Raw genomic sequence first — 27,479 nt, 5'->3', positions numbered from 1 at the left:
AATATATGTATACATAACATAGGCATTGAAAATTAGGGTCTACCTTTTTAACAACTTTCAATTACCCCTCTCCCACTTTCAGTTTGCTTACGACGCCTATGGGTCGAGTGGTGTACGAGAATTAAACCTAATATATCTGGAAGGTGCCAGCAATAAGCAAAATCAATAAAACTGAGTGCGAGGACGATTTCAGAAATGATGACTTTTGAATTTAGAAGAACAATGTCAAGGATTGATGTCGGATTGTTGAGACGTCATAAACGTTTCTTCACACCATCGGACTTTGATATGTCAGACCATCGCATTTTAGAGCAACTCATCTCATAGGTAACGATTCATCGGACCGTACTGAAAACATACCATTGGGGTTTTGCGCAGACCACGAATTCCTATGGGGTAATTCAGAAAAAGAACGTGAAACAAAAGAAAAACATTGAATCAATTTTTCATTCATTCATTTTAAACATATTATTAAACCAATCTATATATTTTAATCACCTCTCAACCCTTTGAAGTCGTCTCATAAGGCAATGAACTAGCTTGATTTGAATTATCTGCAATCCAAAAGATAACGGTAGTTCACATCTACCCAGTTTATCGCCTTCAGAGATGACTTTATTAGGATGAGAGGTGGATTAAATTTTGTCTCATTCAAACTTTTTGGAAATGCATGGTCTCTTTTAAGTTGCCCTTTTTGTTTCCTTCATTTTACGTCCATTTTAGTGTTAATTTCCAGGTTCTAATTTATATTTTTTGTAAACCGTTTTGTATTGGCATAACTTGGTATAAATCGCAAAGTATTGTGTGTGACGTTAATGGTAATCTAAAATCCTTAACTTTTCTATCGTCAATTTCCTTACCTATGCAGCAATATACCTTCATAAGCTGCATACAGAGTTTATTTATCTCAGTTGATTCGATACGCAAGAACCTGCTCTACGTATGAACAATTTCTAAAACAAGATAAATTATTGATTAAACAAGTTGATGAAAAAAAGCAGTCTCGTTTAAAGTCATAATTTGTAAGTTTTATGGTTGATACAATGACCTCGTCAGCAAAAACAATTTATCATTGAGTCAAATACTGACTGACGTTTTTTCATACAAATTGTTAGTTCTTTACTCAGACACTGGCACTACTGAATTAGATATCCCCTTAGATTCCAAAAAATTCCCTGTTGTCCCCCTGTCAGTCCCTGACATTTTCCTGTCTCTCCCTGACTTTCTCCTATGATCCCCTGTCGTTGTCCCTGCTCTCCCTGTCCAGTCCCTGTCGTCCCCCGTCGTTGTCCCTGCCTTCTCTGTCTACTCCCTGTCGTCCCCTGACATTCTCTGATCTCCCTGTCCAGTCCCTGTCGTCCCCTGTCGTTGGCCCTGCCTTCCCTGTCTACTTCCTGTCGTCCCCTGACATTTATTTTGGCCAAGAAAAAGAGTTTAAAAAACATTTCTGTTGCATTTAAGAGTGAAGAATGATATAGTCTTCAAAAATTTAAGTATATTTTTTCTAAAATATAGACTTAGTAAAAAATGAACACATTTTTAAATGCCTTAACTTAATCCCCTGTAATTTAGTTTCTCTTACTTGTATCAATGTGATTTTTTTTGGTTCGGTAGCATTTCGGGTGAAGGACGGCAGAGAATTGCATCGATTCTAAAGAAGAAATAAATCAACAATTTATTTCATCTTGTGATGGTAGACGGCATATGCATTGTACTTTATGAACCTTTTATATGTATACTTATAAACTCTTTCATTTTTTATTTGATCTACTTTGAAACATCTTTGAGCGTAATAACTGTCTTTGTAAAGGAACTAGATTTAAACAATTCGGAATACATTATCACATCCATGCATGGGATATTTTGTTTTCCCAAAGAATTAAATGAATAAAAAATTCATTGAAAGGAATGATATATAAATGCATTAATAAAATAAATTTTTATTTAATTAATAAAAATTATTAAATAAAGTAAAAACTAGTATATTCATTCATTTTCTTATGAGAATAAATCTACAAATCGACTAAATTAAGAATGAATGAATTAATAAATAAATAAATAAATAAATAAATGAATAAATGAATAAATGAATGAATGAATGAATGAATGAATGAATGAATGAATAAATAAATAAATAAATAAATAAATAAATAAATAAATAAATAATGAGAATTATATAAAGTTATTCATTTATTTGTTTATTTTTTAATTTATCACTCATTTATATCCCCAAAATGTGTTTTATTAGTTTTAATTTAATAATTTGCTGAAATATGCTACAAAGTATTTTATTGGCATAATTAAACGACTTTTTATTACTTTAAGTCCATGATGGGTATCAAAATGATCGTCTCGTTATGCACAATACTAATCTGTCAATTAGACTTTTGATACTTTGTTTTGATTAAAAAATCGGTTTTCAAAACCCTAACACGGTTCTAAAACAACATCAAAGCCATTGATGTTTACCAGTAATTAACTCGAGGTACACAGTCACGACACCTATTATCTTTTTCATTGACCGCTCTACCTTGTTTATGTTGTGGCAGGACGACCGTGTGTAGTTTGCAGCTGTTTGAAAAAACATTTTCCCTTTGTATGAGAACTTAATTTTTTTTTTTCAATCAAAACAAAATAAAAGTATCAAAGAAGCTATTGACGGGTAAGGATTGTGCATAATGAGACGATTATTTTGATATCCATCATGGAAGTAAAATAATTAAAAGCAGATTTAATATGCTTCAAAAATACTTTGACACATATTTTTTCGTAAATAGTTTAACATAAAATAAGCCCCAAAAATCCCATTTTCGGGTATTTGATTATTAAGTTTGTTTGTACCGTCAATTTTAAAAATAAAAAAAGATTGTTTTTATAATAAATAAATACATGCAGTTAATAAGGTTTATTTATTTATTTATTTTTTTTAGTTTACTAACTATTTAAAATCATTCATTCTATCGATTTTAAAAATTGAATTATTCCAAAATGCACCAATACCCCCTGCTGTCTCTTACTTTTTTTTCTTTTTTCTTCCCTTTTTTTTTTTTTTTTTTTTTTTTTTTTGACAAATGGTACAAAGTCAAACCAGTATTTAACGAATAAAACAGATTGCAGCAAAATAAATTCATAGTAAATAAATAAAATAAAATAAATGAATAATAATAAAAAACATTATTAATAAAATATCAATCTATTTATGTTTGAAATTAAAAATACAACAGATTAATGAATCATTTATATCTGCAAGAAATTGTATTTCTTTAGTTTTATTTCATATAAACACTTGCATCCGTAGATGTGCTACAAAGTATTTTATTAGCGTATTAAAACGCTTTTTTATTATTTTAAGTACATGATGGATATCAAAATAATCGTCTCATTATGCACAATATTAATCTGTCAATTTGATTTTTGATACATTGATTTGATTGAAAAAAAAAATCGGTTTTCAAAACCGTAACACGATTCTGAAAGAACATCAAAGCCATTGATGTTTACCAGTAATTAACTCGGGGTACACAGTACACAGTTATGACACCTATTGTCTTTCTCGCTGACCGCTATACCTTGTTTATGTTGTGTTCAGAGTGACCGTGTACAGTTTGCAACTATCTGAAATAACATTTTCTCTTTGTAAGAGAACTTAATTTTTTTTTCATCAAAACAAAATAAAAGTATCAAAGAACCTATTGACGGGTAAAGATTGTGCATAATGAGACGATTATTTTGATATCCATCATGGGAGTAAAATAATTAAAAGCAGATTTAATATGCTTCAAAAATACTTTGACACATATTTATCGTAAATCAGTTTACATAGAATATGCCAAACAAATCAAATGTTCGGGTATATGATTATTTAGTTCTCTTGCCCGTCAATTTAAAAAATAAAAACATTGTTTTAATGATGATTTAATACATGCAGTTAATAAGTTTTTTTTAATTTACTTACTATTTAAATCAATTATGTATTGGTTTTAAACACTAAAATATTCTAAAATGCGCCAATACCCCCTGCTGACTTTTTTCTTACAAATGGTAAAAGTCAAACCAGTATTTAATGAATAAAACAGATTACAGCGAAATAAATACATAGTAAATAAATAAGAAAAAAATATTTAAAAAAATAATGAAATAAATATAAATAAAATATCAATTTATTTATTTTTGAAATTGAAAATGCAACAAATTAGTCAATCATTTATATCTACAAGAAATTGTGTTTCCTTAGTTTTGTTTTATTCATGTTTTATTCATTTAATAATGGAGTGACTCTCTACCTTTTGTAAAAAAAAAAAAGAAGTAAAGACAGCAGGGGTACTGGCGCATTTTGGAATATTTTAGTTTTTAAAATCAATACAATAATTGATTTTAAATAGTAAGTAAATTAAAAAAAAATAAACAAACTAATTAACTGCATGTATTTAATCATTATAAAAACAATGTTTTTATTTTCAAAATTGACGATACAAGCAAACTAAATAATCATATACCCGAAAATGGGATTTGTTTGGCATATTCTATGTAAACTGATTTACGATAAATATGTATCAAAGTATTTTTTAAGCATATTTAAACTGCTTTTATTTATTTTACTTCCATGATGGATATCAAAATAATTGTCTCATTATGCACAATATTTACCCGTTAATAGTTTCTTTGATACTTTTATTTTGTTTTGATAGAAAAAAAATCAGTTCTTATAAAAAGAGAAAATGTTATTTCAAACAGTTGCAAACTGTACACGGTCACTCTGAACACAACATAAACAAGGTATAGCGGTCAGCGAGAAAGACAATAGGTGTCATAACTGTGTACTGTGTACCCCGAGTTAATTACTGGTAAACGTCAATGGCTTTGATGTTCTTTCAGAATCGTGTTACGGTTTTGAAAACCGATTTTTTTTTCAATCAAATCAATGTATCAAAAATCAAATTGACAGATTAATATTGTGCATAATGAGACGATTATTTTGATATCCATCATATACTTAAAATAATAAAAAAAAAGCGTTTTAATACGCTAATAAAATACCTTGTAGCACATCTACGGATGCAAGTGCGTATATAAAATAAAACTAAAGAAACACAATTTCTTGCAGATATAAATGATTCATTAATCTGTTGTTTTTTTCAATTTCAAAAATAAAAGATTGATATTTTATTAATAATTTTTTTGTTATTCATTTATTGTATTTTATTTATTTACTATGAATTTATTTCGCTGCAATCTGTAAACAGATTCGTTAAATACTGGTTTGACGCTGTACCATTTGGATAAAAAAAAAGAGAAGAAAAAAAGGGAGAGAGAGCAGGGGGTATTGGTGCATTTTGGAATAATTCAGTTTTTTAAAATCAATACAATAATTGATTTTAAATAGTTAGTAAACAAAAAAAGAAAAAATAAACTTATTAACTGCATGTATTTTTTTTATTATAAAAACAATCTTTTTTTATCTTTAAAATTGACGATACAAACAAATTAAATAATCAAATACCCGAAAATGGGATTTTTTTGGTATTTTATGTAAAACTATTTACGAAAAAATATGTGTCAAAGTATTTTTGAAGCATATTAAATCTGCTTTTAATTATTTTACTTCCATGATGGATATCAAAATAATCGTCTCATTATGCACAATCTTTACCCGTCAATAGCTTCTTTGATACTTTTATTTTGTTTTGATTGAAAAAAAAATTAAGTTCTCTTACAAAGAGAAAATGTTATTTCAAACAGCTGCAAACTACACACGGTCGTCCTGCCACAACATAAACAGGGTAGAGCGGTCAGTGAAAAAGATAATAGGTGTCGTGACTGTGTACCCCGAGTTAATTACTGGTAAACATCAATGGCTTTGATGTTGTTTTAGAACCGTGTTAGGGTTTTGAAAACCGATTTTTTAATCAAAACAAAGTATCAAAAGTGACAGATTAATATTGTGCATAATGAGAAGATCATTTTGATACCCATCATGGACTTAAAGTAATAAAAAGTCGTTTAAATATGCCAATTAAATACTTTGTAGCATATTTCAGCAAATAATTAAATCAAAACATATAAAACACATTTTGGGGATATAAATGAGTGATAAATTAAAAAATAAACAAATAAATGAATAACTTTATATAATTCTCATTATTTATTTATTTTTTCATTTATTTATTTATTTATTTATTTATTCATTCATTCATTCATTCATTCATTTATTCATTTATTTATTCATTAATTCATTCATTCTTAATTCAGTCGATTTGTAGATTTATTCACATAAGAAAATGAATGAATATACTAGTTTTTACTTTATTTAATAATTTTTATTTATTAAATAAAAATTTATTTTATTAATGCATTTATATATCATTCCTTTCAATTCATTTTTTATTCATTTAATTCTTTGGGAAAACAAAATATCCCATGCATGGATTTGATAATGTATTCCGAATTGTTTAAATCTAGTTCTTTTACAAAGACAGTTATTACGCTCAAAGATGTTTCAAAATAGATCAAATAAAAAATGAAAAAGTTTTTGAATATAGATAAAAGGTTCATAAAGTACAATGTATATGCCGTCTACCATCACAAGATGAAATAAATTGTTAATTTATTTCTTCTTTAGAATCGATGCAATTCTCTGCCGTCCTTCACCCGAAATGCTACCGAACCAAAAAAAATCACATTTATACAAGTTTAGAAACTAAATTACAGGGGATTAAGTTCAGTCATTTAAAAATGTGTTAACTTTTTACTAAGTCTATATTATAGAAAAAAATATACTTAAAGTTTTCAAGACTATATCATTCTTCACTCTTAAATGCAACAGAAATGTTTTTTAAACTCCTTTTCTTGGCCAAAATAAATGTCAGGGGACGACAGGGAGTAGACAGGTAAGGCAGGGCCAACGACAGGGGACGACAGGGACTGGACAGGGAGATCAGAGAATGTCAGGGGACGACAGGGAGTAGACAGGAAAGGCAGGGACAACGACAGGGGACGACAGGGACTGGACAGGGAGAGCAGGGACAACGACAGGGGATCATAGAAGAAAGTCAGGGAGAGACAGGAAAATGTCAGGGACTGACAGGGGGACAACAGGGGATTTTTTGGAATCTAAGGGGATATTTAATTCAGTAGTGTGGATTGACGACGGATTCTCCCGTTATTTCCCGATGATGACAAAGAGCCACAGCGGGTGTGACCAGTCAGGAGATGCTCACCCCTCAATGGCACCTGATCTAAACTCTGATGTTTTGGAGGTCCATGTTTGCTCTGCTCATAATTTGTATTGTTTTATAGACTTTGATATTGAATACTGTTTGTTATCTCCATATTCTTTATTCAAGAGGTATAAGGTTTTGTCATACAATCATTTTCTTCACACTAGTATCGTGGAATTGTCTAACTGCATCGGTGCCATGAAACGAAATCTGGTTACTTCGGTACCGTGAGTGGTACTGGAATTAAATAAAATTTTGTCATTACCTCTGTTTACATTTAATTACAGTTACGTCTATCTGTTTTTGTTTGAATACTGCAATGACCAGTCCAACTTGAATTATAGGTTTTCTTTGATATCTTACTTTCCTGTATTAGACGAAGTATCAGCAGGGAACTATACAGCTCAACGCTTTTTTAAATTCACATGAATTTTCGCACAAATTAAAATCACATTGTTGTAATGCAAAATTGTGGAAAGTGACAACAAAATATATCTCTAATTTGATTTATAACTTAATTTTTATCATATTCCTTTACTTTTAACATACTTCACACATATATACTGTGAGAGTTTCCAAATGTTTATTTTGATAGTTTCTCTTTAAATGCAACCGTTTTTGTATTCATTCATTTTAAAGCTTACTTTTACCTTGCCTTCATACAGAAACAGTGCAGTTAGAGTAATTTCTGTACTGTCTGTACATTAAGATGACAACAAGGCGCAAGATGATAGAAGTATTTCTCATATGTTCGACTGCCTTCCATGTTATGAAGATGGCATTTTCAGAGTGGAAACTAGCATCATGAAAGTTAACTTCCAACACAAAATTTCAAAGTTTCAAACCACAAATGTAAAAAATTTTTTACAATTTACTACTAGTATGTTGAAAGATAAACTATACTTTAATATCACATCCGTTCACATGATTTCGTTAGGCTGTTTTGTCATTTTTCAAAGCTGCAATTTCACAAAATCAAGACAAGTATTGAAATGTGCAAAGTACCTAAAAAAATATTTATTTGTAAGAAGTCAATTTGAACATTTTAACGAAATAGTATCAATGAAAGTTCGATTTATTAATTTAGAATTACCTATGATAGAATCATACACTTAAAATCATAAAATTGATAAACAAATTTCCTTATAGAACATTGTCCTATAAAACTTAAGGTATTTTGATAATGATTTAAGAGAATTATGCGGATATCAGTTATTTTTGTCGCTACCGAGTACTGTATAGCATACTCCGTTTATATAAGTCAAACCCTTTAAATACGGGTTTTAAGATTTAGCGAAAATTCGTACAAAAATGATGCACACATTCCTTTTACGATTCCTATCCAGCTTTAAAAAGTGAAAAATGGTTGATTGACCAATGCTGGAAATTGTAGAAATTCTCCCCAATAGAGCACAAAACATCTTGTACCTTAAATTGCACACGTTTTGTATTACGGGATCTGTAGCATTATGGTCAAAGACTAATATACATGTTTATAAAATCACAATGCTATTCTGCAGCTTATATATATCGTATATATGAGGGATATGAATTAATGTATTAACAGTTACTATAATGCACTATATATAACGTCAATCTTCTTTTGTGCAATATTTTAGCTTTATAAGATCACCTGAGCTGAAAGCTCATGCGAGCTTTTCTGATTAGATTTTGTTCGTCTGTCTGTCTGTCTTAACTTTTCATATTTTCGACTTCTTCTCTAGATCCATTGGGCCAATTTCAACCGAACTTACCATGAAACATTCCTGGGTAAAGGAGATTCAAGTATGTTTAAATGAAGGGCAACACTCTCTTTCAAGGGGAAATAAATAAGAATTAGTGAAAATTAGGTATCTTACAAAAATCTTCTCAAGAATCACACTCGGACAGGAAAAATAAAACTTATGTGAATGCATCCTCAGGTAGTGTAGAAGTAAGTTTGTTCAAATTATGACCCTGTAAATCTATAGGGTTCAAAAAAGACATTTTATTTGAACACCTTAAACTCGGACTGCATTAACTTCATATCACAATCATTTTAGTTATTAATGGTGAACTTAATTCCATGAACTGTAATAACCTTAATAGAACAAAGTTGATTTTGTTGTTGGTACAATGAACTATGATTATGTAAATTATTTTGTAATGGAATTGATCAAAATAGACCAATAGAGCCCATCAATACTTAGTTCATAAAATTTGAACAGAAGTGCAAGGTTTCTATTAAGATTCTTAACCGAGAGTAACAAATTATGGACTTTGCATACATGAAGTAGATACAGGTATGTAAAAGAACTTACGGCTAGAATCCCTGCTATGCAGAGATGGCCATTGATTCAATAAGTATTACTTAATAAATGTATGTTTACCTGTATTTGAGGGTGGTGTCATGCTGGGTTTTTTGTCGCTAACGCGTACTGTATAGCATACTATGTCTACTTCATTGTTGACTGATTATAATTAACAGTGTCTTAGTCAAACCTTATAAATAGGGGTCTCCAGTTAAAATCCAAACAAAAATGGTGCATACATTCCTCTAACGATTCCTGTTCAGCTTTAAAGAGTGAAAACTGGTTGATTGACCAATGCTTGAAATTGGAAATATTCTCCCCAATAGTGCGTAAAACATCTTGCGCCGAAAATTGCACACTTTTTGCATTATGGGATCTGTAGCGTTATAAACATAGACTAATAAATATGAACTGATGAAGCTACTGTTCTGCAGCTTATCTTAAATATGAAGGATATGAATTAATGTATCAACTATGATGCACTACATGTATAACGTTAATCTTTTCTGCACAATATCTCACCTGATGAAAGCATCCTGTCTCTCTTAAGAACCACTGGGCACGGAAAGCTGAAACTTACGAGGGTTGTTCGAAAAAGACGTAGACAATTTTTAAAACTTGATAACATGCGACCGATGCTAATACAAAATTTTGGATAGACGTAATATATTCAATATTCTCTAAAATTGTGAATTTTTAAACATCTATCTTTTATATTAATTGGGACAATTTATATGAAGACCGGTGTAAAGACCCCCATCGAATAATGACTGCGGGAGTCATTTTTCGACAGCGAAAAATCCGCCCGGTCAATATTCTACGGCGAAAAATGACCCCCGGTCATTATTCGACATTGCAAAATGACCCTTTTGCCCGTAGAAAAAGTGTCACTTCCCTAAAAATATGCAAAACCCACGTGAACAAAAATGACCCCCGTAGAAAAATGACTCCCTGTAGATGAAACTGAAATTTTTAGGGGGCAAAAAAATTAAATTAAGAAGCATATTGGCCAAAATCTCACCTGAGCTAATTGGGAATGAATTGATTATATGTTGATTGATCTCATAACATTATACAATTATAGCTATATTGTAAGGTCCATGATTCAGAATCTAAAAGAGTAAAAGATTTGTCAAACCAAAAGGGTTAGGTAAACATTTATCGATAGTGGAAATCATCGTACTGATAGAAAAAAAATCAGCAGTATTATATATTATTATATCCTCCGCTTGAAAAGCGGAAGGTTATATAGTGATCGGGATGTCCGTCCGTCTGTCACAATTTGGGGTATCCATCTCTTATCCGCAAATTCTCTTATATATAAAAAGATGTGTTTGTGAAACAGCTATGCCCCTGAAAGGCAACATAACGAAGATTAAACTTTTCTTAAATGCAATTTAAATATATTGGTACCCAAAGTAGGGTCTTCTCACAAGAAATACAATTGCAAAATAGGAAACCCCTAGCACCACTTGTTTAAAAGTAATGGCTAAGGATAAGTTTTTGAAAGGTAGGTCAAACTCAAAGGGCCAAAATTGATGGTTTCTTAAGAAATGTTTAATGTAACAAGGATTACATATGTGAAGTATGAAAACCCAAGCCTTTACCGTTCAAAAGGTATGACCAAGGTTAAAGTTTTTAACATAAGTACGGGAATCTCCAAGGTCAAGGTCAAAAGGTCAAAGATTTAGTATCCAATGAAAGGTCATGCCCTGAAAAATTACATATGTGAAGTATGAGAGTACTAGTATCTACCATTAAAAAGTTATGGCCAAAGTAAAAATTTGGCATTTTTGTGTAAAATAGGATAAAATCTAAGGTAAAGATCAAAAGGTCAAATTTGGTGGTACCCAAAGTAAGGTCTTGTAACAAGGAATACACATATTAAATATGAAAATCATACCTCCAATAAATGAAAAGTTATAGTCAAGGTTAAGTTTTTGCGGAAAACAGACCGACGGACACGATAAAACTATATACCCCCGAAAATTAAGGGGACATAAAAAGAAATGCTCTTAATTAATTTTTCATATTATGACACAGTATAAAGGCGTTACAAAAATGAAAATGTTTGTTCTGATTTTCATATCAAATTCTCTGAAAAATATACTCAGAACTGTGTAAAATGTTGAGGTAAAACAATAATCAAAAAATGTATTGAATACTGTGTGCTAAATCAAAAGGGTATTTCCAAATGTATAGTTTTTCCATTAGAATGTGTATTTTACACTAGCCCATAGCTTTACAGAGCATATTTTTAGGTGTTATACCCACCCCACCCCATGCTTATTTAGGAGGAAGTTGATATCAACAAAAGCAACAAAAAAATACCCTACCTTTATTTTTCTATAAGGAGGTACTAAAAATAAGCTTAAAATAATCTACTATTCTACTTATTTTCAATTGTTACTCTGCATGTATAGGATGGAACATATAAAAAATATACAGTTTGGGGCGTCCTGTCATCCATTTCTATTTTTACTAACTCCTCCGAATGAAACCTTATTAATTCGAGCAAAATACATGTACTTAAGTATACGCACCGATATTAATTCGTCTGCTTCACATTTCTACTTTTTCCCAACAAATATTTTTTTTTCTGAAACAACGTATCAATGGAGTCAGTAAAGGAAAAAAAATTATATTCATAAATTTCATCTCCAGCGTGCGTTTGATCCATTTACATGTACAAACTTTGATCTTTTAGGTTTGTTCCTTTTTCAGAGAAACGAAGATTAATTGCTTAAAACCGATTTGTCAATATTAATCAAAGAAAGAACACTTATAATATACAGCATATTTTTTCCTTTCACCTGTTTTAAATTTGTATCACTTTAAAGGGGGTCATTTTTTCAATGGGGTCAATTTTTTATAGGACTAACATATAAAATAATGACCCCTAAGACTTTTTCTATAAAAAATGATCTTTTTTCTACTGGTGGGGGGTCATTTTTTGTCGTTGAAAAATGACCCCCGGTCATTATTCGATGGGGGTCATTATTCGTCTTTACACCGCCATGGTCTGTCGGTGCACGAACAAAATCTAGAATAATTTACTCGTATAACTATTACATTTGCTTTTATTTCTTTCTTACTATTTAAAACATTAACTTAATTTTATATCCGTGAAACCAAAATCGAAATCTAAATAACATGTCAAATTTTCATATAAATAGCATGAGAAATAAACGATTGTTATAATGGTTTTCCAAGTGATATTGGAATCGAGTTTGATGAAAATGAGGTCGTCAAAAGCATACCCGACGCACAGAAATAATTAAATTGTTATGGATATGGTTTATATACATCAGAGACGGGAAAAAGAATACAGAAGTGAACATTAAACACTAGATTCGAATTCTTATAGAGAAGTTGGTTAAAATGGTATGAAATTCAATGATACTTTTTACACCATACCGAAAATAGTTACCGCATGCAAGAAGTAGAGTACTGTTTGTTAAACGCAAATAGTGGAGATCGTTCTAGGTCTCGAACGACGTCAAACATGTTTTCTCTTCCGCCAACAATGTAAGATGATATTGCGACTAAATTTTGACTGAAATGAATCTGCTTAAACAGAAAACAAAAAAGGACAGTAGTGAATTTAAATAAGTCCTTTAGTCAAGAATGGTTTTTCACTTCTAAAAATTATTGGATGTTAACAGACGCGTGTGAAGCAGAAAAAGAATTCATGACGTTACAAGAGATGTAAATTACGGTTGCTTTTGTTCGCCGATGTACACTTCTTTTCTTTATTTTTTTTTTCACTTTTTTCTTATTAATTATTAGTAGTGTAAACGTAAGTGAACGCTTTAAACTCGGACTATATTCATATCATAATCATTTTAGGTATTAATGGTGAATTTCATAGTGTCAGTAAAGTAAAAAAAGTGTATTAAACCACGATGTACCTTATTAGTGTACCTTATACAGTGAATTTATAATTAGAACAGGGACTTTAATTCCATGAACTATAATAATCTTGTTAGAAAAAATTGGATTTTGTAGTTGGTACAATGTAAATTCAAAATGAAATGTAAATACAAAGAATTTACGAATCTTGAAGAATGAATGATGACAACTACAAACGAGCACAGGTAAGCAGTGTATGACCGTAGAGCATACTTTGCACTTATTTCAATACTTTTACCTTCTAGTTGAGAATATATAAATAAATACTAGATAGATGCCCGGTAACAAGGATATGGCTATTACCTGATCACAGTGCATACGGGCACCATCACTGAAATAAGGAAATGAAATATTTTAGAAAGAGCCATAGCTGCTTTACCGACGATTCAGCCTACTCAAGTATTTGAAAGGAAATCACCTGTTTCTATTTATAGATACATGCACATTTTCAATTCAAAATCAGACTTCATGTATGTAATCATTTGTGAACCAGTGTTATATTTTCATAGTTGCAAGTTTGTTACATGACAGTTTTACTTCTCCAATACTCTTATGTATACAATTGTTTGAAAATTTTAAAAATAAAACAGGCTAGCAGCTATATGACTTTGGGTCATTAAAATACTTTAAGACTGTTTTTCCCCAAGATACTTTCAATGTGTAATGTTGTATTATATATCTCTTTTAAAAAATATTTATACATATATTATAAAATAATAAAAGAAAACATGAAAATGCACACACAGAAAAAAAAAATAAAATCGTAGGTAAGTAACACATAGTGTGAGACTCGAACTCACGACCATTATGTCTCCAATGCAGCAATCATACCGCTACGCCACGAAGTCTTGGTGATCGAACGGATAAAATTAAGACAGATTGTTGAATTTTGAAATAATTTTAGAGGAAAAGTTCAATACATATTTTCAACAATTTCAATATGAAGACCACCTTTAACCAAAATTATCAAAACGTAATGAAGTGCAGTCATATCGAAATAACATTATTCAGAAGTTGTTTTTCTGGTTATGGGTGGTCTTTTCCTACAGTTTGTCATTGTCATTGGGGTACCTCAGTATTTACTATATTCTCCATATAAACTGAACGATTTTTATAACTATCATATGAGGGAACTATTAATAATTGGGAATTATTTTTGTGTGAATTGCTTCAAGGCACGTCTAAACTAACATTGTATGACGAAATTTGGGTTAAACAAAGTATTTAAAAAAATCATTACTAGAGTAGGCGAAAGTGACTATCAATTGCGCTATGGCTCTTTGATACAATTAAAAAAAATTCTTGATATATTTCTTATTTGTATTTTACTGTTATTTGTTTATTACACAGTAAAACATGTCATGTATAATTTTTCTTCAGCTTTCGGTTAACATGTTGACAAACATGGTTTGCTGACATTTCCAATCACCCGTTAACGTCGTCGATCTGATCGATGTTGGCTGCAGGAAACGACCCCTTTCTTGTAATTGTTGTCGTCAGTAAGTCCTGTTGCACACCTTTTCATAGTTACAAAGTTGGATTTGTGATTTATTTCTTCAATTTCTTGAATCACAAAGACTTGTCACGCATACACGTACTGTTCGTGATTTGGGACACTCCTGTCCTTCACATCTTCTGTGTAATACCATAAGGCTTCTTCGACTTTTATAACAAAATATTTTTATGTGCCATGTAATTCAAAAGTATTAAAATTAATTTCAAAAATGAACAATTTCTAAAACGAGGTAAATTATTGACAAACAAGTTGATGAAACAAAAATATCAGCATTCTTGTTTAAAGTCATCATTTCGTTACATGTAGTTCTATGGTCAAGCAAATACAATTTATCATTAAGTCAAATGCTGACTGACGGTTTTCGTAATAATTGTTAGTCCATTATTTATACACTGAATTGACGACGGATTTTTCCGTTCTTTACCGATCATGACAAGGAGCACACAGCGGGTGTGACCGGTCAGCACACTCCTAAATGGCACCTGATCCCACCTCTGACGTTTCAGAGGTGAGTGTTTGTACTGCTCCTATTTTGCATTGTTTTATGGACTTTTATATTGAAAACTGTTTGTTATCTCGTTATCCCTCTTAAAGCTGAAGTTGATGTGATAAAAAAAGAAAGACAAGAATACTCTAAAGGCACATTTAGTTCATGTACAAACATGAACTTCTAAGATAAATGATGATATTAATTCTCTGTACAATTTATTAGATTTTACGGACATATTTAAAGTGTTAAACTTTTCATTAGACAATAAGAAATATAGAATGCTTCCATCTAAATTAAACATAAGAATGGTACAATTTTTCACCATTCTCCATACAGGAACAGATCTCTGACGTGTGCGAAAAAAACTAATTCCAACAAGGGTTTCATCTGATAGCCATGGTTACAGCACAAAAATAGAACGAGCATTCTTAGGAGCTGAAAAGTCTCCTTTCACCGAAAACTTAACAGAAGGTGCATCCTCTCCTCCATTTATACAGCTGCTTGATGAACCAGAGACTGTCACCACCATAGATATTGAGTTTGGATATCTTTACAATGTGCTCTCTCTGAGTGATGAAAAAAACTGGACATATGGAACTGACAACACTGTGAAACTCTACAGAATCAATCAGGAATCGCTACTCAAATCAATCACAACTAAGTCAGGGAACAGACTAGAGAACAACGCAACACAGTTAAGGTGCGCAATGGAAATATCGACTAAATTTTGTATTTAAAAATGTATTCGTTATCGGGATGGCGATAATTTTTAGTAAATTATTTATATCGGATAATTGTAATTATGATTAATAACTACATATCGAGGACGATTATATTTTATATTTAGAATAGTCACGTGATGCGGCAGTCACGCGATTTTAGTACATTGACTTGAAGTATTGATGTTACATATAAATATCACTAGTGCAAGGGCATAACCAAGTTAAATTTCCAAGTTTAGTATATAAATATTTTCAACACGCATTGTAGTTTCTAAAAAGTACTGCGATCCTGTCTAAATTCTGCAATTTCATTATTAAAATTATACTTTTATGACCGAATGGTATAGTTTTGGCTGGTCAGCGGCATGAAATATTGATACAATTAAATTGTTTTAAAGATTTCATCAGGATCGCAGCACTTTTCAGATACCTTAATAGTTCTAAAGTTGAAAATCTAAAAGCTTATTTTGATCCATAGAGTGTATGCCCTTGCACTAGATCGATTTATTTAGACCCCCCACATTATCCTCCGATGTACTTGCATACAAATATACGGTAGTGTCAATTAAATATGTAATGTACAGAAAATATACTAATAAAAATGTGAAGAAGACATTTAATTCAAGTTATTGGCCCATAGAATATGTGTAAATAATATTTTATTTAATTAGAGAATACATATTTCGTTGAGAAAATATTACTTGATCTGTCTCTCACTGCATACACACTACGTCACGTTGTAAGAAATGACGTCATATTGACAAGTGTATTGCGAATCAGTGACTTGTTTATAACTCGTAATGTGGGATTTAACTAACGACAAAACAACACGCTATAGTAAGTTATTATGTAGTTTGATGATTTCTTACTGGTTAAATTAGCAGATAAACTCATTTTGTGGTATTTTAAAGAAATGCTGTGTGACGTATATTGTGAATGATGTCATAGTCAAGTTTTCCCGTACAAATTAGGCTCCGCCTCCTTTTTGTAACCTTAACTGTGCTGCGAAAGCAGTGAAACAAAGTGGAGATCTAGTTTATACTGATCACAATGAAAGACCTGTGAACATTGTGAAGAATGAGAAGATAGAGGGAGTGATCAGACTACAGAACTGGAAGCCTCAAGGTGTCTGTAGTACCTCCTCTGGTGACCTCCTGGTTATCATGGACAGTGATGATGACAAATAAAATTTGTCCGTTACTCTGGCTCCACAGAGAAACAAACCATTCAGTTTTATGATAAATGTAAACCTCTCTATTCTTCTGTAGGTTTCTCTGTCTGATATATAACTGAAAACAAAAACCTTGATATCTACGTGTCTGAAAATGGAGTCGGAGCAATTGTGGTGGTCAATCAGGCCGGGAAACTGAGATTCAGGTACACTGGACGTACTCCTGTTCCAAATAATGAACCATTCGATCCACGAGGAATCACCAAAGATAGTCAAATCACATCCTTACAGCTGATAATAACAATGAATGTGTTCACTTCATAGACCATACAGCTGAAAATAACAATGAATGTGTTCACTTCATGGACCAGGATGGACAGTTTGATCCTACGTTACATAGACTGTAGACTGAGTTAATCCTACAGATACAAATGACAACCTGTTTGTTGCTCAATCAGAATACAGACTAATGAAAAAAATTAAATATCAAAAGTGAACTCATTCGAAACAATCCACGAAATTGATGCTTCATTTAAGTAAACAAATTTATATTTTGTGCATGCTTGCGCTTTAAATTTGACAATTAAAATCTTTTCATTGACTCAACGATAGTGCAAAGAAGAATAAATATAAAAACAGGAACTTCATGATTTGGCCACTTGAGAAAACCAATTGTACAAGAATTTTTCACTTGGGAAATACAAAATAGCTTTTGAAATATTTAAAAAGTGCAGAACACATATTAGCTAGAAAAATTTCACTTGGTTTACTGACTAACTAACCTATAGTCCAGGAATACATCACACAATGCACTGTAACGTTAATCGTTTTTCTGCACTTTTTTTTTTAGATTTATAAAGATTAAGACATTTTTTTTTTAAATTTTATTAATAGTTAGATTCTGTCAAATATTTGTAAACACAAGTCTCCAATAATTTCTCTTATTTTTTTCCTTTTCTTGTTCTGAAAAGTCTGAGTTTTAGATTTAACAAAGTGTGCTCCCTGAATCTGACTTCCAATGTTTCTCTGAGTGTCCAGTCTTAATATTGCCACTATCTAATTTCCGTTTTTGTCCGCTGATAATTTTCTGGGTTTTTCCTGAAGCCCTTCTCTTCAGTTTTTCTTCGATAATTGCCTCCATTGATTTAGTCTTTTTAAATTCTGGGGCCGATGGATCAATGTTGTACAAAAGGGAATTAAGAATGGCGGTAAATTTGTCGTCCTTCTCATTTATCTGAAATAATAAATTACGTCTAAACATTATTAAAAATTGATTATTGATTTATATAAAATTATTCTAAATAAGTTACTTTAAAATATTTTTTTGTTTCAGCTTTATTTTATTTTCATAACTTGAGGAAAGACACAAATTTATTGCCTCCATAATTGATTAATTTTTCAATTAAAGCAACACTACACTTCTTTAACCATAAATTTAAATCAACTTAAAAAAAAAAACATTTTTCCTTAAACCATAAAAATTTAACCCCATGAAATTGAAATTAGTGATTTCACTGTAATTATACCCATAAAAATTATCTCAAATATATTTATTATTATAAATGTTATTTAAAAAAAACGTATGAAATAAAGAATATCCAGTACCTGGTACTTTATACAAAACATATTTACAAAACTGAATAGATACATGTATAAAAAAATATATACATGGATATACCTAAAAATCTCCATCTGGCTTTTGATCCCCTGATAATTTCTTCTTTTTGCTGGAGTCTTTCATGATTGACTTCAGATTGAAATGTTTCCTGATGTCAGTTTCTTCATCCATCATTAGAAGTTCTAGTTCACCCTGAAAAATTCAAATACAAATGTTTACAAACTTTTGTCTGTTTCATGTATTTTTTTATCATCGTCACTAACCTCCCCCACACCCGCTGGTAGATCGTCATCACTGTCCTCCCCCACACCAGCTGGTAGATCATCATCACTGTACTCCCCCACACCAGCTGGTAGATCATCATCACTGTCCTCACACACACCAGCTGGTAGATCGTCATTATTGTACTCCCCCACATCAGCTGGTAGATCGTCATCACTGTCCTCCCTCCACACCAGCAGGTAGATCGTCATCACTGTCCTCCCCCACACCAGCTGGTTGATCATCATCACCGTCCTCCCCCCAACAACAGCTGGTAGATCGTCATCGCTGTCCTCCCCTACACAAGCTGGTAGATCATCATCACTATCCTCCCCCACACTAGGGCTGAAACAATTCATCGAAATATCGATATCGTTCAATATTATCCCTCAATTCAATATATCATTCACTACTTCAATTTTCAATTCAATACATTTTTTTATAATCAGGTTAGATAATCACTTGAAATGACCAGCTTTGTCCTCATTTTGACAATTTGACACTCATGAGAGAGAAAATTGAGACAAAGAAGAAATTTTTAGAGCGGGCTGTTGCTGCTTGAATTGACACAGACAATATGCTATTTTAATTGACAGAAGCACAAGAAGTGTTCTCTTTTTGTATCGCCACCTTATATGTATCTTTTAGAATCTGAATACATGTTTTTTTTAACCTAATGATCTGCTTTTTTAAAGAAATGTATTGTATCAAAAAAATTGAATTGTGACATAAGTATTGCAATACGTATCGTATCGTGGAGGGAGTGTATCGTTTCAGCCCTACCCCACACCAGCTGGTAGATCGTCATCACTGTCCTCCCCTACACCAGCTAGTAGATCGTCATCAATGTCCTCCCCCACACCTGCTGGAAGATCTTCATCACTGTCCTCCCTCCACACCATCTGGTAGATCGTCATTACTGTCCTCCCAACACACCAGCTGGTAGATCGTAATAACTGTCCTCCCCAACCTCAGCTGGTAGATCATCATCACTATCCTCCCCCAAACAAGCTGGTAGATCGTCATCACTGTCCTCCCCTACACAAGCTGGTAGATCGTCATCACTGACCTCCCCCACACCAGCTGGTAGATCGTCATCACTGTCCTCCCTCCACACCAGCTAGTAGATCGTCATCACTGTCCTCCCTACACACCAGCTAGTAGATCGTCATCACTGTCATCCCCCACACCAGCTAGTAGATCGTCATCATTGTCCTTCCCCCACACCAGTTGGTAGATCGTCATTACTGTACTCCCCCACACCAGCCGGGAGATCGTCATTACTATCCTCCCCCACACCAGGTGGTAGATCATCATCACTGTACTCCTCCACACACCAACTGGTAGATCGTCATCACTGTCCTCCCCTACACAAACTGGTAAATCGTCATCACTATCCTCCCCCACACCAGCTGGTAGATCGCCATCACTGTCCTCCCCTACACCAGCTGGTAGATCGTCATCACTGTCCTTCCCCCACATCAGCTGGTAGATCGTCATCACTGTCCTCATTTAAACCAACTGGTAGATCTTCATCACTGTCCTCCCCCAAACCAGCTGGTAGATCGTCATCACTGTACTCCACCACACCACGTGGTAGATCATCTTCACTGTCCTTCCCCAAAGCAACTGGTATATCATCAATACTGTCTTTCTCCACACCAGCTGGTAGATCGTCATCACTGTCCTCCACAACACCAACTGGTAGATCGTCATTACTATCCTCCCACACGCCAACTGATAGACCGTCATCACTATCCACCCACACGCCAACTGGTAGATCGTCATCACTGTCTTCTCCTACACCAGCTGGTAGATCAACATCACTGTCCTCCCCCACACCAGCTAGTAGATCGTCATCATTGTCCTTCCCCCACCCCAGTTGGTAGATCGTCATTACTGTACTCCCCCACACCAGCCGGGAGATCATCATTACTATCCTCCCACACATCATCTGGAAGATCATCATCACTGTCCTCACACACACCAGATTGTAGATCGTCATCACTGTCTCCCCCACACCAGATGGTAGATCATCATCCCTGTACTCCTCCACACACCAACTGGTAGATCGTCATCACTGTCCTGCCCCACACCAGCTAGTAGATCATCATCACTGTCCTCCTCCACACACCAACTGGTAGATCGTCATTACTGTCCTCCCCACACACCAGCTGGTAGATCCTCATCACTATCCTCCCCCACACCAGCTTGTAGATCGTCATCATTGTCCTCCCCCCACACCAGTTGGTAGATCGTTATTACTGTACTCCCCAACACCAGCCGGGAGATTGTCATTACTATCCTCCCCCACATCAGCTGGTAGATCATCATCACTGTCCTTACACACACCAGCTTGTAGATCGTCATCACTGTCCTCCCCCCCACACCAGCTGGCAGATCGTCATCACTGTCCTCTCCCACACTACAGCTGGAAGAACATCATCACTGTCTCCCCCACACCAGATGGTAGATCATCATCTATGAACTTCTCCACACACCAACTGGTAGATCGTCATCACTGTCCTGCCCCACATTAGCAGGTAGATCGTCATCACTGTCGTCCCCCCACACCAGCTGGTAGATCGTCATCACTGTCCTCCCCCACAAACCAGCTGGAAGTTCATCATAACTGTCCTCCCCCACACACCAGCTGGTAGATCATCTTCGATGTCCTGTCCCACACCAGCTAGTAGATCATCATCACTATCCTCCTCCACACACCAACTGGTAGATCGTCATTACTGTCCTCCCCACACACCAGCTGGTAGATCGTAATCACTGTCCTCCCCAACCTCAGCTGGTAGATCATCACCGTCCTACCCCCAACACCAGCTGGTAGATCATCATCACTATCCTCCCCAACACCAGCTGGTGGATATTCATCACTGTCCTCCCCTACACAAGCTGGTAAATCGTCATTACTATCCTCCCCCACACCAGCTGGTAGATCATCATCACTGTCCTCCCCTACACCAGCTGGTAGATCGTCATCACTTTCCTTCCCCGACAACAGCTGGTAGATCGTCATCACTGTCCTCATCCAAACCAACTGGTAGATCATCATCACTGTCCTCCCCCAAACCAGCTGGTAGATCGTCATCACTGTCCTCCACAACACCAACTGGTAGAACGTCACCACTATCCTCCCACAAGCCAACTCATAGACCGTCATCACTGTCCTCCACCACACCAACTCGTAGATCGTCATCACTGTCCCCCGCCCACAACAGCTAGTAGATCATCATCACTATCCTCCCCCACACCAGCTGGTAGATCATCATCACTGTCCTCCCACACATCAGCTGGCAGATCATCATCACTGTCCTCCCCCACACCAACTGAGAGATCGTCATCACTGTCCTCCCCCACACCAGCTTTTAGATCATCATCATTGTCCTCCCCCACACCAGCTGGTAGATCATCATTACTGTCCTCCCCAACAATAGCTGGTAGATCGTCATCACTGTCCTCCCCCACACCAGCTGGTAGATCATCAACACTGTCCTCCTCCACACTATCTGCTAGATCATCATTATTGTCCTCCCCCACACCAGCTGGTAGATTTTTATCACTGTCGTCCCTCACACGTAGATCATCATTAATGTCCTCCCCCAAACCTAGATCATCATCAATGTCCTCCCCCACACCCACACACGATCTGTTATATCGTTATCACCGTCCTCCCCCACACCAGCTGGTAGATCATCATTATTGTCCTCCCCCACACCAGCTGGTAGATTATCATCACTGTCCTCCCCCACACGTAGATCATCATTCATGTCTTCCCCCACACCTAGATCATCATCACTGTCCTCCCTACACCTAGATCATCATCACTGTCATCCGCCACAGCAGCTGGTAGATCATCATCACTGTCCTCCTCCACACTATCTGCTAGATCATCATTATTGTCCTCCCCCACACCAGCTGGTAGATTTTCATCACTGTCGTCCCTCACACGTAGATCATCATTTATGTCCTCCCCCAAACCTAGATCATCATCAATGTCCTCCCCCACACCTAGATCATCATCACTGTCCTCCCCTACACCTAGATCATCATCACTGTCCTCCCCTACACCTACATCATCACTGTCCTCCTCCACACCAGCTGGTAGATCATCATCACTGTCCTCCCCCACACCAGCGGGAAGATCGTTATCACTGTCCTCCCCCACACTTAGATCATCATCAATGTCCTCCGCCACAGCAGCTGGTAGATCATCATCACTGTCCTCCCTCACAACAGCTGGTACATCATCATCATTGCCCTCCCCCACATCAGCTGGTATATCATAATCATTGCCCTCCCCCACATCAACTGGTAGATCATCATCATTGCCCTCCCTCACACCAGCTAGTAAATCTTCATCTCTGTCCTCTCCCACATCAGCTGGTAGATCATCATCACTGTCCTTCGTCACACCTAGATCATCATCTCTGTCCTTCCCTACACCTAGATCATCATCACTGTCCTCCCCTACACCTAGATCATCATCACTGTCCTCCTCCACACCAGCTGGTAGATCATCATCACTGTCCTCCCCCACACCAGCGGGAAGATCGTTATCACTGTCCTCCCCCACACTTAGATCATTATCAATGTCCTCCGCCACAGCAGCTGGTAGATCATCATCACTGTCCTCCCCCACAACAGCTGGTAGATCGTCATCATTGTCCTCTCCCACACCAGCTGGTAGATCATCATCACTGTCCTCTCCCACACCAGCTGGTAGATCATCATTACTGTCCTCCCCTACACCAGCTGGTAGATCGTCATCATTGTCCTCTTTCAAACCAGCTGATAGATCGTCATTACTGTCCTCCCCCACAATAGCTGGTAGATCGTTATCACTGTCCTCCCTCACACCAGCTGGTAGATCGTCATAACTGTCCTCCCCCACAATAGCTGGTAGATCGTTATCACTGTCCTCCCTCATACCAGCTGATAGATCGTCATTTCTGTCCACCCCAACAATAGCTGGTTGATCGTCATCACTGTCCTCCCCCACACCAGCTGGTAGATCATCATCAGTGTCCACCCCTACACCAGCTGGTAGATCGTCATCATTGTCCTCCCCACACCAGCTTGTAGATCATCATCATTGTTTCTCCCCCATACCAGCTGGTAGATCATCATCACTGTTCTCCCCCATACCAGATGGTAGATCATCATCACTGTCCTCTCCCACACCATCTGGAAAATCATTATAACTGTTCTCCCCCCACACCAGCTGGTAGATGGTCATAACTGTCCTCCCCAACACCAGCATGTAGATTGTCATCACCGTCCTCCCGGGTCCCCCCACACCAGTTGGTAGATCATCATCACTGTCCTCCACCACACAAACTGGTAGATCATCAACACTGTCCTCCCCTACACCAGCTAGTAGATAGTCATCACATCACTGTCCTCCACCACACCAGCTGGTAGTTTGTCATCGCTGTCTTCCTGCACACAAGCTGGTAGATCGTCATCACTGTTCTCCCCATATCAGTGGGTAGATGGTCATCACTGTCCTCCCCCAAGCAAGCTGGTAGATGGTCATCACTGTCCTCCGTAACAGCAGCTGGTAGATAGTCATCATTGTCCTCCCCAACACCAGCTGGAAGATCATCATAACTGTCCTCCCCCCACACCAGCTGGTAGATCGTCATCTCTGTCCTCTCCCATACCAACTGGTAGATGGTCATCAGTGTTTTCCCCTACACCTGCTGGTAGATCATCATAACTGTCCTCCCCAACACCAGCTGGTAGATTGTCATCACCGTCCCCCCCCCCCTACACCAGCTAATAGATCGCCATCACTGTCCTCCCCACACCAGCTGGTAGATTGTCATCACCGCCCCCCCCCCTACACCAGCTATTAGATCGTCATCACTGTCCTCCCCCACACCAACTGGTAGATCATCATTACTGTCCTCCCCTACACCAGCTGGTAGATCATCATTACTATCCTCCCCTACACCAGCTAGTAGATAGTTATCACATCACTGTCCTCCCCCACACCAGCTGGTAGTTTGTCATCGCTGTCTTCCTTCACACCAGTTGGTAGATCGTCATCAATGTCCTTCCATACACCAGCTGGTAGATCATCATCACTGTTTTTCCCTATAGTAACTGGTAGATCGTCATCACTGTCCTCCCCCAGACCAGCTGGTAGATCATCATCACTGTCGTCCACCACACCAGTTGGTAGATCGTCATCAGTGTCCAGACACAGTTTGAAAAATGGATCCTTCCCTACATCAGCATCAATTTCTAAAACAAGGTAAATATTGATAAACATGTTGATGAAACAAGAATTTCACAGTTTTGTTTAATCATTTTGTAAGTTATATTGGGTCGATATACATATAATGACTACAATTTGTCATTGAGTTTTATAATTGATATTGATTTTTGTAACTATTAAAATCTTTAATTTATTATGTTGGCATTTTGATTTGCAATGACAATTTCGTACTAGAAAGTAGTATGACTAAACCGGATATGGGTTAACAAGTTGTATAGCACAAAGGTTTCAGATATCTAAACGTTCCTAACCTCTAGATGTAGATAAATAAACACCCTATGTAGATAATAACCTAAATATAACTGGGTGTCACCTGATCACGGCCGACATATTGGAAACATGGTAAATCATTAATTTACGGTAAAATAGTATATAATATAGAATTATCTTCATTTATTTCGTTTTCAATTTTCACAGTCAATTACAAAGTTACAAATGTCTTTTGGACACACAGTACATGGCTTGTTTCATCTACTTTCTCACGGGAATAACAAGTTTAACAAAAAATAAACTCGTCCCGATTTAATGGATATGTTACAAATATTTAAACAATAAAATGTCTTTCTTTGTTTGTTATAACTGGAATTAACGGAAGCAGCTGTTGCAGAAAAAATACATAACACACGTAAGCGGGTTATGAAATTTTTTTCTGCAATAGCTGCGAACGTTATTTCCAGTAATAACAAACAAAGAAAGACATTTTATTGTTTATATTTATATCTCAATAAAAAATCATTTAACGTAGGGTTAAAAAGATTAATTATTGTACTAATGATGCGAACGTCTTTATACGTTTCATTGATGGAACAGCCACTGATCAAGAAATCTGTACAGGCGACATGCTTAATGTAGTTCATGCAGTGATTAACTCAATGAGTTTTCTAAAGAAATAAAGGAGAAAATATTCAGTTGATGTAAATATATAGTAATTAAAGAAAATTCTTTAAGTGAACAATATTCAGGTATCGGTTTGATAATGCAATTTGAGTACGACGTCATGTGACGATAGAGTCTAAAAGCATCATCATACCCTATGAGTTATTCACACATCTCTTTAAATAAATGTTTTCTATACATTGTATCTGATTTACAAAGCACTAAAATCTAAATAATAATTGAAATCAAACCTTTTATTCAAATTCACACTTACTGATGTGCAGGTGTCTAGGGCCAGATATCTCATTAGATATATAAAATAAAATATTATGACGCAGAAGTACACGTTTTCTTTTATTCTGAAAAATCAAATCTTTTTTATGTAAACCGGTGTATTTAATTTACTATAGAGTAAAAGTTTCCAACCATGGACCCCCGTACTAGTGCCCAGGACGTAATGTGATGTGACCTGTGTGAGACCGCTGTGGTACAGACGCACTGTGATGCATGTCTTGTCAACCTGTGTAAGGCCTGTGTGGGAGAACACACGATCTCTGGTGAACCCAAAAAGCATGAAATTGTCCCATTTAAACTTCCAAAGTCCACTGTTCTCTTCCCTAGATGCACATATCACAAAGGAAACAGTTGTGAGTTACATTGCAAGAAATGTGACATTCCGGTTTGCTCCGCTTGTATTGCCTCTGGAAAACACAAAGATCATGACGTCCGGTTGCTTAACGAAGTTATTACCAAAAAGAAGGCAGCAATCCAGAAAGAAATTAATGAACTTGGGAAATCCATCTGTCTAACCTACCAGGGCATTGCCTCTGATGTAAAAAAGACACTTAGTCAACTAGATGTTAAATATGGAGATCTCTCAACAGCCATAACAAAACATGGAGAGGACTGGCACAGAGAAATTGACAAACTTGTCAAGAAACTTCTTTCAGAAGTTGATGAGATCAAAAACAAAGATAGAAAATCTCTAATAACACATTTATCAAACATAGATACATGCATCGCTAAGGCAAATGATGATATTAATTCCCTGCACGATATAAAAGATTCTACAGATATTTTGAAAGTGTACAGAAACAGATCTATGAG

General features: G+C 35.3%; 2 protein-coding genes across 2 annotated transcripts; one reads left to right on the top strand and one right to left on the bottom strand.

Moving 5' to 3' along the window:
* Window positions 1-22,408: 22,408 nt before the first annotated feature.
* LOC134282314 (uncharacterized) lies at window positions 22,409-22,980 on the bottom strand. The gene is made up of 2 exons (XM_062764717.1): window positions 22,878-22,980; window positions 22,409-22,818 (listed from the first exon to the last, which is right to left on the bottom strand). Exons 1-2 carry the CDS (start codon window positions 22,978-22,980, stop codon window positions 22,409-22,411), a joined length of 513 nt encoding a protein of 170 aa, XP_062620701.1.
* Window positions 22,981-23,175: 195 nt separating this feature from the next.
* Window positions 23,176-24,090, top strand: LOC134282313 (uncharacterized). Its single transcript, XM_062764716.1, has 2 exons — window positions 23,176-23,432; window positions 23,529-24,090. The coding sequence occupies exons 1-2, from the start codon at window positions 23,176-23,178 to the stop codon at window positions 24,088-24,090; spliced, it is 819 nt and encodes a 272-aa protein (XP_062620700.1).
* Window positions 24,091-27,479: the final 3,389 nt, after the last annotated feature.

Source organism: Saccostrea cucullata, unplaced genomic scaffold (assembly GCF_032062105.1).
Source record: "Saccostrea cucullata isolate Sc308-1 unplaced genomic scaffold, CSIRO_AGI_Scuc_v1 ctg1117, whole genome shotgun sequence".
Lineage (NCBI taxonomy): Eukaryota > Metazoa > Mollusca > Bivalvia > Ostreida > Ostreidae > Saccostrea > Saccostrea cuccullata.
The sequence above is the reverse complement of the archived record's forward strand: the minus strand, read 5'-3'. Positions and strand labels throughout refer to the sequence as shown.

Excerpts from the sequence above, each read along its gene's own strand:
- LOC134282314 (XM_062764717.1), bottom strand. The coding sequence starts at position 22,980 with ATGAATGATGATCTACGTGTGGGGGAGGACAGTGATGATAATCTACCA. Across the intron at positions 22,819-22,877 it reads AGCTGGTGTGGGGGAGGACG|GTTTGGGGGAGGACATTAAT; the intron begins GTGATAACGATA and ends ATGATGATCTAG.
- LOC134282313 (XM_062764716.1), top strand. The coding sequence starts at position 23,176 with ATGTCCTCCCCCAAACCTAGATCATCATCAATGTCCTCCCCCACACCT. Across the intron at positions 23,433-23,528 it reads GCTGGTAGATCATCATCACT|ATCATCATCATTGCCCTCCC; the intron begins GTCCTCCCTCAC and ends ATCAACTGGTAG.